This window comes from Pteropus alecto, unplaced genomic scaffold (assembly GCF_000325575.1).
Source record: "Pteropus alecto unplaced genomic scaffold, ASM32557v1 scaffold7, whole genome shotgun sequence".
Lineage (NCBI taxonomy): Eukaryota > Metazoa > Chordata > Mammalia > Chiroptera > Pteropodidae > Pteropus > Pteropus alecto.
Window position 1 is genome coordinate 45,986,851 of NW_006494614.1, and position 13,420 is coordinate 46,000,270.

At 34.4% G+C, this 13,420-nt stretch overlaps 1 protein-coding gene across 1 annotated transcript in view; it reads right to left on the reverse strand.

Annotated features, from left to right (window-relative positions):
* Positions 1 to 1,816: 1,816 nt before the first annotated feature.
* PGM2L1 (phosphoglucomutase 2 like 1) overlaps positions 1,817 to 13,420 on the reverse strand; it is a 51,413-nt gene continuing 39,809 nt past the window's right edge. The window contains exons 10-14 of the mRNA XM_006926613.3: positions 12,937 to 13,030; positions 12,517 to 12,646; positions 12,125 to 12,314; positions 9,161 to 9,294; positions 1,817 to 7,456 (exon numbers count right to left, since the gene is read on the reverse strand). Coding sequence (XP_006926675.1) covers positions 7,354 to 7,456; positions 9,161 to 9,294; positions 12,125 to 12,314; positions 12,517 to 12,646; positions 12,937 to 13,030 — 651 coding nt within the window. The 3' untranslated portion in view covers positions 1,817 to 7,353. The remainder of the gene's footprint in view (positions 7,457 to 9,160; positions 9,295 to 12,124; positions 12,315 to 12,516; positions 12,647 to 12,936; positions 13,031 to 13,420) is intronic.

Here is a 13,420-nt window from a genome sequence, read left to right on the forward strand (position 1 = left end):
ATATATATATCCCCATTTGGTAGTTATACTGTAGAAAATGATGAGAGTTAGAAAAGATGTTTTTTAAGGTTCTTTCCAGTGCTAGATTCTCTCATACCGTCTCCCACACCCCCACCATCATCTCCTAGATATCTTTTGCTTCAATCATTTCATGACCTTCATCACCTGCTGATTAAAGTCTAAGCTCCACAGCATAGCACTCAGGGCCCTCTGCCCCTTCTCCACTTACATCCATACCCCAAAGCAATACCAAACCACTTATGGTTCTCTGCACATTCATGCTGTGCTCTATGCTTACGATATCCTCCCCTCTTCCTTTGCTTAGCTTTTACTTATTCTCCAATTCTCTGCTCCAGCACTGTAGCGGATGTTTGTCCCTCTTGTCTGCAACATAATTTCCTGATTGGTAAATTAATTCTCGCCCACTGTGCCTTGATGAAAGGGTTAACTGCAGTGGCCTGCCACCCACTACCATTCAGAAGGAAGCTGAGGGGGTCAAATCCTTCCCTTATCAGCCTCTAGTTCCAGCTAGGAGGCAGCATATAACAAAAGTCCAGCCTACTGGGGCTTCTCTCCAGGTGCTTTGAATTCAAAGACATGAGAATAAATAAAGGTGATTCACCTGGTGGTGCAGGGGCAGTGAGAAAGGTGTCCTGAACAGGCTGTTCTAGCAATGACATGGTTGCCATGTTTTTTTTTCTACTTATTAGCCCTCTGGGGAGCCCTTGGTACCTATGCATTTCCAGGTCAATAAATATTTATAATATGAATGAATGAAGCAGAAGCATATAGGTCAAAGACTTAATTTAAAGCAAATTATATACAAGGTTAGACCATTTAATTATTAGAACCAGAGGGAATTAATCATAAACAAGAGAATAGTCCCATCACAAACAGAAATGAGGAATTGTTAGTTTAGGGAGGACAGGGAAGAATGGTGAATAAAACAAATTTTTATTGTAATTCCTCCTCCATTTATATATACATCAACAATTCTCCTTTGGGGAAGATAACGGTCCTATTATTTTAGGTTGAATTAGCTTCCTGGTCCCTGTTTAGGAGGGTTTCAGGCTGATGGCCTTGCCCTTACCCTCAGAGACTATTAAAGAATTATCAAACAGCACACATACAGTGGCAAGTGAAATCAAAGATAACGTGGAGGCTTCAAACCAGGAGGACATGGGGCCACTAAGGAAAGGCAGGAGGAAAATGCTGAGCTCAAGAAAAATTCAGCAGGGTGAGTAAGGATGACCCAGAGGCCCCAAGAAGTAGGTGATGCCTGGGTGAGGCATTAATTAATGGGTTTATAAATCTCTAAAGCTACTGCATATTTCTCATCATGTGCAACTCTGCACATATGCAGAATCAAGAATTTAGTGTTTTTCTTCTGTAGGCAGAAACATGAGTTCATTCATTAAATAAATATTTACTAGGCACCTGCTCTGTGCCATGCTTTGTTCTAGGCAGTGTTAAAGTAGTGAAAAAGCTACACTCATGGAGACTACGGAGACAATAATACTAAAATTTATTTGTTCACTTATTTATGTGCTATGAACAATATTAAGTTAGCAGATGCCAATGTGGGCAGACGAATTAGGTCAATTGAAGGAAAGAGGAAACTAAGATGGAAAGAACTTTAATATTAACTCTTTCTTCTGGGATTTCTGATGAACCAATCAAGGAATATTTATTGCATAATGAGCTAGAATATTTGTTTGGCTAAAAGGAGATTTTAAGGTATGCCATGCATATATTTCAAAAACATATCCAGTTTGGATAGCAAACTTTATAAAAATTACACAGAAACTCATGCCTATAAAGACACCAGTTTATTTATTACTGATAACACTTCATTTGGCTAAAACCACAAGAAATCCACACACAAATACTTAAAGTGCAAATTCTTACAGGCAGTACACTTATGATACACCCTGGTGTTCTCATGGGGAAAAAATGGGAAGATGTTGACAGAAACTGCTAAAACAAGGGCACATTTTTGAACTACTGCTACACAGTCAGAAAAAGAATTCATTCTTAACCGCATATATTTTATCTGGCATATTCAATGACGTATACAAAGAATTTATTTTAGCCTATAATAAGAAAGCCTCACCATATATATAAATGCAGACCTTTGCTTGAGTGGCTCTTTTAAAATAATATGCTGAATTATAACAAAGGACAAAAATATACCAAATTATATCAAATCAGTTGTGACTCACTTGGAAGGTAGCACTAGTAGGCTCAAAATGGTACTTTTACTAGTGATATTAAATCTACACAAACATTTCTCTAGCCTTTTTGGCCAACCCCTTGCTTTGAGTGTAAAATACGAGGCATTACACACAATTTCCGAATGGGAATATGCTCTGCTTTCTCCAAAGAAACTGAATATTTAAGGGCGTATGTGCTTAATAAACATTATTTATTATAAATTTCAGTAATGAGAATTGTTTTAAAAGCTGAATTTAAAAATTAATATTTTTGATTGTTTCTAAAACTATTTGCTTCTTTAAAATAAAATCTCTTCATTACTATTATCAGTAATTAAGCACTCTATATAACAGGTACTATACTAGGTGGTATGAATATGAAAAATAATAAATCATGATCCCTGCTCTCAGGGAACTGAGAGCTGGGTGCTCCTTCTTAGTCAAGGAATGCCAACAAATTAAAGAGAACAAACAGGCCAACACCTCTGGCTATATTATATAAAGTTTGGTGGTAACATAACTGTTTCAGGTCAGTTTAACTTGACATTAATACTTTCAAAGTTCAACTTTTAAAGAGCAAGGAATACCCTAGATATGTTTTATGTTTATATTTCTCACGTGAGAATCAGTGTGTGAACCCTCAGGAATATGCAGCACTTGAAGAGGAGAGGTTGGGGGAGAAAACTAAGAGGCCATGTGATAAACACCAGTTATCACGCAGCAGCACCAGTTATGGTGAAGATTGAAGGAATCATTTTGTATTACGACAGTTTTATTATGGAGAATGCAAAATTCGCTTACATCCTTAAGATAGAACACAAAATTTCACAAGTGGTAAAATTTCTGAGGCTGCTTCTGATTTTGCTCTCAGGCCCCTTCCCCTATACATTCGTGCTCCTGTGCTTTAGGGTCATGCTGGTGGAAAAGTTTGAGAAGCAAACTTTAGCTATGTCGCTTTGCTCTTATCTTCATCGTATGTTCTCTTTATAAAGTACATAGTCTTTAATTAATAAAGAGAATAGATGCCATAATGAATATAATAGTGTGAGGAATATTCTAAAGTAATCAATGGTCAACGCTAACTTTATTTCCAGCTGTGTAGAGTCAGATGAGAAATTCTCTTCTTCCCACTTAGAATCCTTATGGCTATGATAAGATACTTAGAGGGACAAATATGAAAAAATATTTCTTCTAATTTTGTGCTTTGGATGCCCAAAGTACAAGGAAACAGAAAATAAAATGCTAGATCAATTGACATTCATTTTGGTTAGTATGACTCTTTCCTCATCAGTTTCCAGAGCCATCTCAGAAGACAAGTGAATTGTAAAAGGCCATAATAAATTAACATATAGTATCCAGACAGATAAAAAAAAGTTATGAAATAGATTTTAAATTACTTCTTACAATGTCTTAAATATTCTCGCAATAAGAAAATAACCAAAAGTCTATAAACCAACTTAGTTTATGAATAAGTTTAAAGCATTCTGAAAGATACAGTTAAGATTTCTTGTCAGTGAGGTAATAGGGCAATAGCATTTCACAGTAACAAAATGTGGAAGGGCATATAGGGAGAGGGAGGTAGAGAGAAAAAGGCATACAATTAAATTTATCCAAGCAGAATCTAGATTTTTCAAGCATCATAAACAACAATGGAAAAGATCTGAAAGAAATACCGATAGCAGCAGTTCATAGAACAATTTCTCCATTAAACTCCAGCTAATATCTTTGTTGCGTCAATTCCAGAAGCAATCTGCTTAAGAAATAGTTCTATTTCCTATATAAAGATATTCCACAGTCTCCAATCTTAGAACCTCTCTGTCTGCTGAAGTTACTACATCCAAGTAACAATACTTTAAAACAAATCCCTCAAATATCCTATAAAGCTATACATTCTTCAAAATGAACAAAATTTTGTTCAAGTCTCAATTTGCCAGGTTAAATTAAAAATAACATCTAAGCAGGTCTTTATTCACTGCACTCATACTTATCTATCACTCAACATATACAAAAACTGTCTTGTGAACTAAATTCTTCTAAATATGGAGTGAAATTCGAATGTTACTTTCAGTGCTCTTTATGACATCTTTGTTCCAACCTGAGTTGTTTTTTTTTTAAGTTTGGAAGGAACTCGTAAAAGCCATATAGTATATCCCTTAATATTTAAAATTTTTATTCTCTTAAAAATAAAATTCAAATAGAAGGCTTCTAATGATTGCTGCCCAAGTTCTTAAATAATAAACTTTTCATGTTGCTTTTTTTTTTTTTTTAAAGATCCTTAGTCCTTCTTATTTTGTCCTCACTGGACATGGTGAACAGGTTTTCATATTACTTCTTACTTTAAGTCCTTCAATAAAAAACTCAACAACTTAAAACTTATTAAACTATCTCAACAGCTTTCTCCTCCCCAGTGTTAAATGATCTTAATTCTTTGAACTTTTTCTCAGAGGTTCATTTCCCAATCTATATTTTATTCCTTTTTATTTCTGCTATATCCCCTCCCCAGTTCCCATCTCAACATCCTTGCAGGAACTGAATCAGTAAGAGGGATACTTGCTCTCATCTCTTAAAACTTGGTCTCTGTAGTGGTCACTAATAAAGGAAAACAAAAGGTTCACTATTTGCTCAACATCACAACAAATAAACACAAATAAACAACTTGCCCACAGTCAGTTTTTTCCCTATATTTAAGGTGATAAGTTTGTTCTTCGCAAGAAGCACTTTCTGTGCCACCTTAGCAACCTTTCTATTGTTTATCATTACTGTTTATTTGCAACCTATGCTTTGATCTTGCCCCACTAATTCTTTTCTTTTCCCCAAAGCCCTAGAAAAATCCCAGTTTTGAGATACACACTCAGTGAGAATGCATTAATCTCCGTGATATTGTTCGTAAAGAAAAAGATAAACAATGCAGAGCCCAAGGCTGAGACCTACTGGCCAGCACTCCTGTCTCTCTTGGTTCACTTGAATTTACTCTTAGGCAAGTATACACCCACTATGTCAGTTCATGTTAAATATCATGCTCAGATAGACTTGAGAGCTTAGCTAGAATCAAATAATTACCTCAATTTATATCTTTCGGGAACATTTGTAAAATTTTGTTAATTTCAACTTTGGATTTTAAAATTTTTGAGATAAGAATCTAAGCTTTAATAACTTTTCCCCTTTATTAAGATGACTTAAATGTTGCATTATATTAAAGCATTCAAACAAAACTGTTCTCTATGTAATAGAATGACAATCAGTGTAGCTTTAGTAATTATGAATGGGCTATTCTATCATTTTAGTTCCACTCTATTCTGCAGTCACTGAAACACAGACACTAAAACCAAATATACATATTTTCTATATATACAGCATTGTTCATAACACTTTTTAGAATATAGGTCATTTCCTAAATTACAGTCTACATTCCTAAAAGCAAATAAAACAAAAATTCTATACATAACTTCTTGAGTGCAAAGCCTTTGGAAAAAAACTCATTCAGAAATATGGTGCTCTACGTTTAGCCAGCTGTCTATTATCTATGGTCATAAAACATCCAGCTACAAGAAAGTAAGGAAAGAACAAGTTAACAATAGTGGCAATACAATAATTTGAAAATTATATTTGGATTATATGGGTTCAACCAAATGTTAGCTGATAGCTCCAACAAACCAAACCATGATTTAAAAAATATCCTAATCAGTTCGAATTTTATAGTATTATTATTATTATTGTTATTATTATATTTTTTAGGAAATTCTCTAATACCCATTATCTCCCATAGGCAATTTGTTTAGTATGATCATACCCTGGCCTTGTTATTGTTATCTTGCAGCTATACCACATGTGTTCAAGTTTTCTGTGAGCTCTGTATGATAGGATACACTTCAAGAAGATTAAACAGAGCTTCTCATTTTTTTTTTTTGGAAGACTGCAGAATCAACCAAAGTGACCTTCTAATATTTTTTTCCATATTACAAAAGATAAATAGTACTCTTGTGATCAGAAATTCTACAGAAGCCAACAAGATGTTAGGATAAACTGGGCTTTAGTATTAAAACATTTAATTTTAGTGTTTCATAACACCTAATACTGAATGTTTTATTTCTTAGTAAAATTGGTATTACTTTACCCGATAAAGGAATAAGTTTACTTACAAAAATGTAATTCAAATGTCAGATTTTTAAACAAATTCAGAGCTCTTATGTCAGTTTAGATTTTTTTCTTTATTTAAAGGCTATGATAATTGACACTTAATTCTAACATAAAGATCCTTAACTACAGTTACACTGAGCCTACTTTTATGAAGGTTTTTATTTACATTCGTAAGGTTTTAAAGTCAGCAAATCTATTTCATATGGAGGAGAAGCACCTATGTAGTTTGGAAGATTTTCCTTAACTGTCTGAAATTAACTGATTAAATTATATTTGATGCAGAAATGCTATTTCATTCACACCATACCCTGAGAAGGCACTGAGAAATTCGACAATAACAAAGCCACTAGGAGTGTTGCCACTATTGTTTTATGTTCAGTAAATGTGGGGATTTTAAATACATACAATAAACTTACACTGCACCAAGAGCACCTGAAACAGAGGAACTGAAAATCACATATTGTACATTTGTTCTAAGCTGGAAATGCTAAATACCCTATTTCAAATACTCTAATTTGTAAGTTAATACCTATGATGAAACAATGACACTTTTCCACAATATTCTGAGAGCAGTGCCATTTTCTTGTCAATTTCATACATTAACTTCCTTAACGCTACAATTATATAGCATTTATCTGCCTTTTTTTTTAAACCATGCTATACACAATTACAAGAATATTGAACTAAGCTTATTCACACTTTAATAAGAAAACTCGGTTTTGTATTGTTCTGTTTCTGTTAAAGGAAGAACTACATGTTACTATAATACTTTTAATGTAATGACTTTTGTTCAAAACCATGAAAAAATTTGAATCATTTCTCTCCAGACCTTTTCATTTCAAATCTATACAGTTTGTTTACTCAGCCAACTAAAAAAGAAAGAAGATAAAAGGAAAAAGATACTCGGACAGATGATAGAGAATGCTAACACAAATTCAATGCACGGAGTTCTTGGATGTCCTGTTCCATTCGCCAGCACAAGGTAATGAGGTACTGGTGTCCACTAAACAGAACGCCAGATCAATCCATTTTTACTGGGCTCAAGAAAATTTTCAATCAGAGCTTCAATGAGTTTCTTCAATTCCTCTTCTAGTAAGGTAGTGTCACTAAGGAAAAAGATCAAGAGTTTTGAAATTCTTGATTTTCATAGCCTTAAAATTTCTTTAATTGTTATAACTGTTTAAGAAGGCATAAACCTGATGGGATAATTAAATAATTGGCAAACGAAAGAGAAATTCACTCAGTTAAAACAAAACAAGACCAAAGTGTGGGGTATCACACACAAAGAAAACATCAATATTACTAATTGAAGTTGAGCTGCATTAAGAGGAGAGCCTTGGTTCATGGTACATGGATGAGTTATATATAGTATAGATAAAGATTTCTCCTGGGACAGGTGACTTAATGGCTTAGGACAGAGATACCAGATGTTAAGAGAGAATGGCTTCCCAAAATACTTTTGAAGAAAATGGCCTGTACAGATATTATGGGATGATACAGCCTATCTTTCAGGTAGCAGAGGGGAGTGTGACTAAAAGAATGAGATGTTTAAAAAAATAAATGTGCACTTACAAGTATGCCCTTCAAAGCCATCCCTTGTAAAGCTGCTACTGCCCAAAACATTTCTAGGAAAGCCTCTTTTAAACTGCCTTCACAGTCATTTTACATACTACCCAACAAATTAGTTTTTATTACTTTAATAATCATCTTAAACCAAATATATTTTTAACCAAATATAGCATTACCCAATTTGGTTTACTTTAGACACTGCTTTTTTTACTCCCTAAAGGAAATAAAATCTACTCTTAAATGCAAAGATTTAGGGACATAAAAAATAATATACATTAGGCTCTGAAGGCAGTTCCAGAAAATCTCCTTCCTAAAAATATATTGATCAATGACAACGTTATAGGAGGCACTACTTTCAATAAGTTTAAATAGCCTTTAAATAAGTTAATTTAGTCACAGTTCATACTCTTAGAAGGAAATAAATTTGGCAGATTAAGTCAAATCACATTAGATATAGAAAATGAATATTTGGTAATAAACAAATTATTTGTTGATCATTTCTTTATGTTCATCACATAATAGTTAAAGCTTAGAGAGTTTTCCCAGGAATATAAATTCACTAACATTTTAAAATTAAATTCTCGAATGATATATAGCTGCTTTGGAAAATAGTCTGGCAGTTCCTCAAAAGGTTAAACATAGAACTACCATGTAACCCAGCAATTCTACCCCTAGATATATCCCCAAGTGAAATGAAAACATAGGTCCACACAAAAACTTGTTCACAAATGTTTGTAGCACCACTATGCAAATAGCCAAAATGTCCATCACCTGATAAATGGATTTAAAAATGTGGAATATCCATACAATAGAATATTATTGAGCCATGAAAACAAAAATTTTTTAAAAAAGAATTAAGTATTGATTCATGCTACAACATGGATTAACCTTGAAAACATTATGCTAAGTAAAAGATGCCAGTCACAAAGGACCACATAGCATACGATTCCATTTATATGACATGTTCAGAATAAGCAGCAAATCAATAACGACTGATAGTAGATTGGTGGTTGCCTAGGACTGGGAGGGAAGGGAATGGGAAGTGACTGCTATTGGGTCTGGGGTTTCCTTTAGAGGTGATGAAAATGTTCTAAAATTTATTGTAGTGATTGCGCAACTCTGAATACACTAAAAACCATTGAACTGTACATTTTAAATGGGTGAATTATATGGGATGAGAGTTATATGTCAATAAGGCACGCACACGCATGTGATTGTGTGTGTATAAAGTCAGTGCTTACCTTTGGTCAGGTGATGCACACATCTCTGCATAATATTTTATCTTTGGTTCTGTCCCGCTTGTCCGAAGAGTAGCAACACAGCCATTTTGAAACGTAAATGTAATCATTTGGCTGTTTTTACTCACAGGCAGCACCTATGCACAATTGTAACAACAGCTTAATGACATTTGGTAACTTTTTCATTTCCGAGAGTTGTAAAACACATTCCCCTTAAATGAGGTATCTAAAATACTCAAATTCATAGAAACAGAAAGTAGAAGTGTGGTTGCCAAGGGCTGGGAGAAGGGACAAATGGGGAGTTGTCTCATGGGTACAGAGTTTCAGTTTAGTGAGATGAAAAAGTTGTGGAGATCTGCTGCACAACAACGTGAATAGAGTTAATGCCACTGAACTGTATGCTTAAAAATGGTTACGCTGATAAATTTCATGGGTTTTTTTTTACAATTAAAAATTTAAAAAATATTTTTAAAAGAATTATAAAATACAAAAGATTACATACATAATTTATAAATATACCATTTACTAAATATTTATGATAGTGCAGGCATTGGGTTATATATCTTACACACATGATCTCTAGACCTCAACAATAATCCTGGCAAAGTAAGAATTACTGCCAATTTATAGACAAGGCTCAGAGTAAACGACCTGCTCAAAGTCACTTGCTAAGTAGCAGAGCAAGAAGTCGAAGTCAAGTCTATCTGTATCAAAGTCCACCCTGCCTCTACATTTACAAAGCGCTTTACAGTGTCAAAGCACTTTCACAGTTTATCAATAGTCTCCAATAGAGTGCACGTATCCTAAAGCATAGGCAAAATAATCCACTGGGGCACAAAATTTTTTTTTTAATGTTTTTTACCTAAAAAAGAAAAAAAGAAAAAGAATGAAGCTTTACTGACATTAAATGTATGGATTAGCACTGGTGCTTCCTAGACCATAGATTAGTCTCTGAAGGCGTCTTGAGGGAACTGTGGGGGTTGTGCTAGGACAAAGAGGTTGATAGCGGTGCCTTCCCTCAGGTGTCCCTAACCTGGTCCTCTCCTTGAGACCCCTCACTCAGTCAGTGGCACTACCACACATTAGCTGCTTAAGACAGAGATCCTTCTCCCTTCTTCTTCACTCACAGACCATCGAATAGCAAGTCCTATCTATTCTGTCCTTTATTTAACTCAACTATGTCAATTCTCTCCATCACTAATACTACTACATTAAGTTCAGGCTACCATCATCTCTCATTTGGATTATTGAACAGCGTACTAACTGATCTTTCTGCCTGGTAATTGGGCTATCTCTAACCCATTCTCCATACATGCCATTCTTCCTCACACTCCATACTACAGTTGTAGAGAACTACTTGTGGTTCTTTGAAAGAAACCATGCCGTCTCATCTCCAGACCTAGCACTTGCTACTCCCTTTGCCTGAAACACCTAGCTCCTCCTACAGCTGGATAACTCCTACTCATACTCTAGAACTCAGCTCACATAAGTCCTCTAGAAAGTCTTCCATAAGCTTCCCAAATCTGAGTAAGGGTCCTTCCTATGCTCTTCCATGGCCCTCTAGGCACCCTGTGATAGCACTTATAATTTTTTAGAAAGTAAGCACTGTTTACTTGTCCATTTCCCCACTGAATTCTTGAGTGCAGAAACAGTGTCTCTGTCATTGCTACATTCCCATTGTATCTGTGCCTGTAGCACAGAAGAGTTTTGATAAATGCCAGTTGAACACACAGATAAATGTCAATTTGAAGTGTGAAGAAGAAAGAACTCGGGAAGTCTTTGATGCATACCATGTGACCTTAGAGGATTAAATATATCTATACCATCTGCCTTACAAAACTATTATAATCATCAGTGGGGAACAGATAGAAAAGCACTTTGAAAAACAAATATCATAAACTTTAAAGAAAGTTGAGAGGAAAAAATAACACCAAGAACTACTCTAAGCACAGAAACATTAGAAAAATAAAAAGCCAGATAATAGGTTCTTCTCATCAGCAGTTTACAAAGACAGAAAAATAGATACACACATAGGTGCACATACACTGAATACCAATAACTGGGAACTAATCTTTTATTGACTGGATGAATATACACAAAGGGAATGTGGGTAGTATTCTACACAAGAGACTTCGGATTTCCCAAAATATATTATATCCCTAGAATCTTGAGATAACATCAGAACATTATAAATGAAAATTTAAGCTAATCATAATAACTAAATATGATCAGCAATCTGCGGCATTTAAATATTTGTTGAGCACCTACTACATAGGCAGGAGCTTTGAGAGGCATAAGGGTATATTCACAAATGGATCTGCCATGTACAACACAATGATAACAAGACTGAAAATGATGAATGACAAGAGGTAGGCACAATATATAATGAAACCTCAGGAAGGTGATATCTGATTACGGGACCTGGGGGATATGTAGAGGAGATGACATTTGCCTTACGTCTTTAATAATGGCTAATGTGTGGACCTGCAACTGTAGAAATAAAGGTAGACTGAGGAAAATATCTTGAGCAAAAATAGAGATAATTTTTAAAAATGCATATAAGATGTATATAAGAAACTAAAGTTGTTCTATTTGGCTAGAGGTATAATGAATAAAGGTGAAAAAGAAAGATTACAACTAGTGTAGCTTTGAAATTATAGACTTTTAGACTTTATTTTCAACATTATTTGTTCAGCATCATCACACATTCTCCTTCTCTTTCTGTCTGTGTCTCTCATTCTCTTTCTCACCGTGCCCCACCCCCACCCCCAACCCCCAGGGTAGCACACACTTGAGGAGTAATAGAGGGCAGGATCAAAGTCAGAGAGCCAGTTAGTGGACAATTGCTCTGGAAAAAAACAAAGGATCCTAGTTTCAAGAAACTCACAGCCTTGAACTTCTACTATTTTACTACAGTATGAATTATTACAGACTGTTAAAAACTTTTTAAAAAAAATTGGTACTTACTGATTTTTTATTAGGCTGGCTGCTGTCATATCCAGTAGTAACGTCTCGTATATGCAATATAGCAAATGCCCCACAAAATTTTGGATATTCTTTTGGGGAATCAAAATTACGAAGCCTTTCAAATATACTTTTGATGGTAGTTGGATCATAACACAAGAAATATGAAGTTTTGGAAATATGATAACCGTATCTGCACAAAGATTTAAAGTGTTAAAATCAGATATCAGATAGCTCTCTAGAAAAGTATAAAGATAAGCGGATTGTAGTATTATGTAGAAAGTAGCAGTCCTTAATTTAGACAATCTTAGTACTTTAAAAAAAAAATGGACTATTCCTTGAAAACAAATTTAGAAAGCTTAAAGTAGGACAAAAAAATTTAACATAGGACTTACTTTTCATAAATCTTAATCAGTTGCTGTTTCAATGTTATATTCATGGTTTCTAGGTAAGATGCCATCTCAGCGACAACAACAGCTGCACTCACCCCATCTTTATCCAAAACTGAAGTTCCACACAGAAAACCTGAGAATTAAAAAACATCTTTAAAATTAGGAAAACTTAAGCCTATAATAATTTCAATAGTTTTACAGTCTAATAATAAATGAAACCCATTGATACTGAAGGTTTTTAGGGGTTCTTTAAGGATCTTTTTTTTTTTCTGATGAGAAATGCATCTACACATTTCTGAGTTCTCTGTGGTTTTTACCACAACTCGAAATGCAAAATCAGCAGACAATAATTCCTCTCTATAGAATTTTACATTTAAAAATAATCTCATTCAAATTTCAAAGATTTTAATTTTCACTACATACCAATAGACTCTTCAAATGCAAAAAGGACTTCTTTCCCATTTTCCAGGAGGTCTTTTATCCTACTTCCAATCCATTTAAAACCTGGTAATGTTTCCTGAAATGCAGAGGAGGCCACTCTGGTTAAGTGACTCTCTCATAAATACGTATTAGAGAAAAGTCTATCACTAAATGCACTAAATGTATTACCTAACACTCTCATAGTGATCTGTTAACAGTTTTTGATCCACAAAGATTCAGAGTGGTAAACAAATAGTCATAAAGTGCATAAAGATATATACATTGCCATGACTGATAACCTACTATTTATCAAATAGAATAATCGATGATTTACACCAAATATAATCAATATTTATAAGTGGTGATGCATATAGTCACACACATACATATATTATGATCATCTACTATTTATCAAACACTGTAACAACTGCCTTCCATCATCTTTTCTTAATGCTCACAAAAACTTCGTTGCTGAAACAGGCTCAGC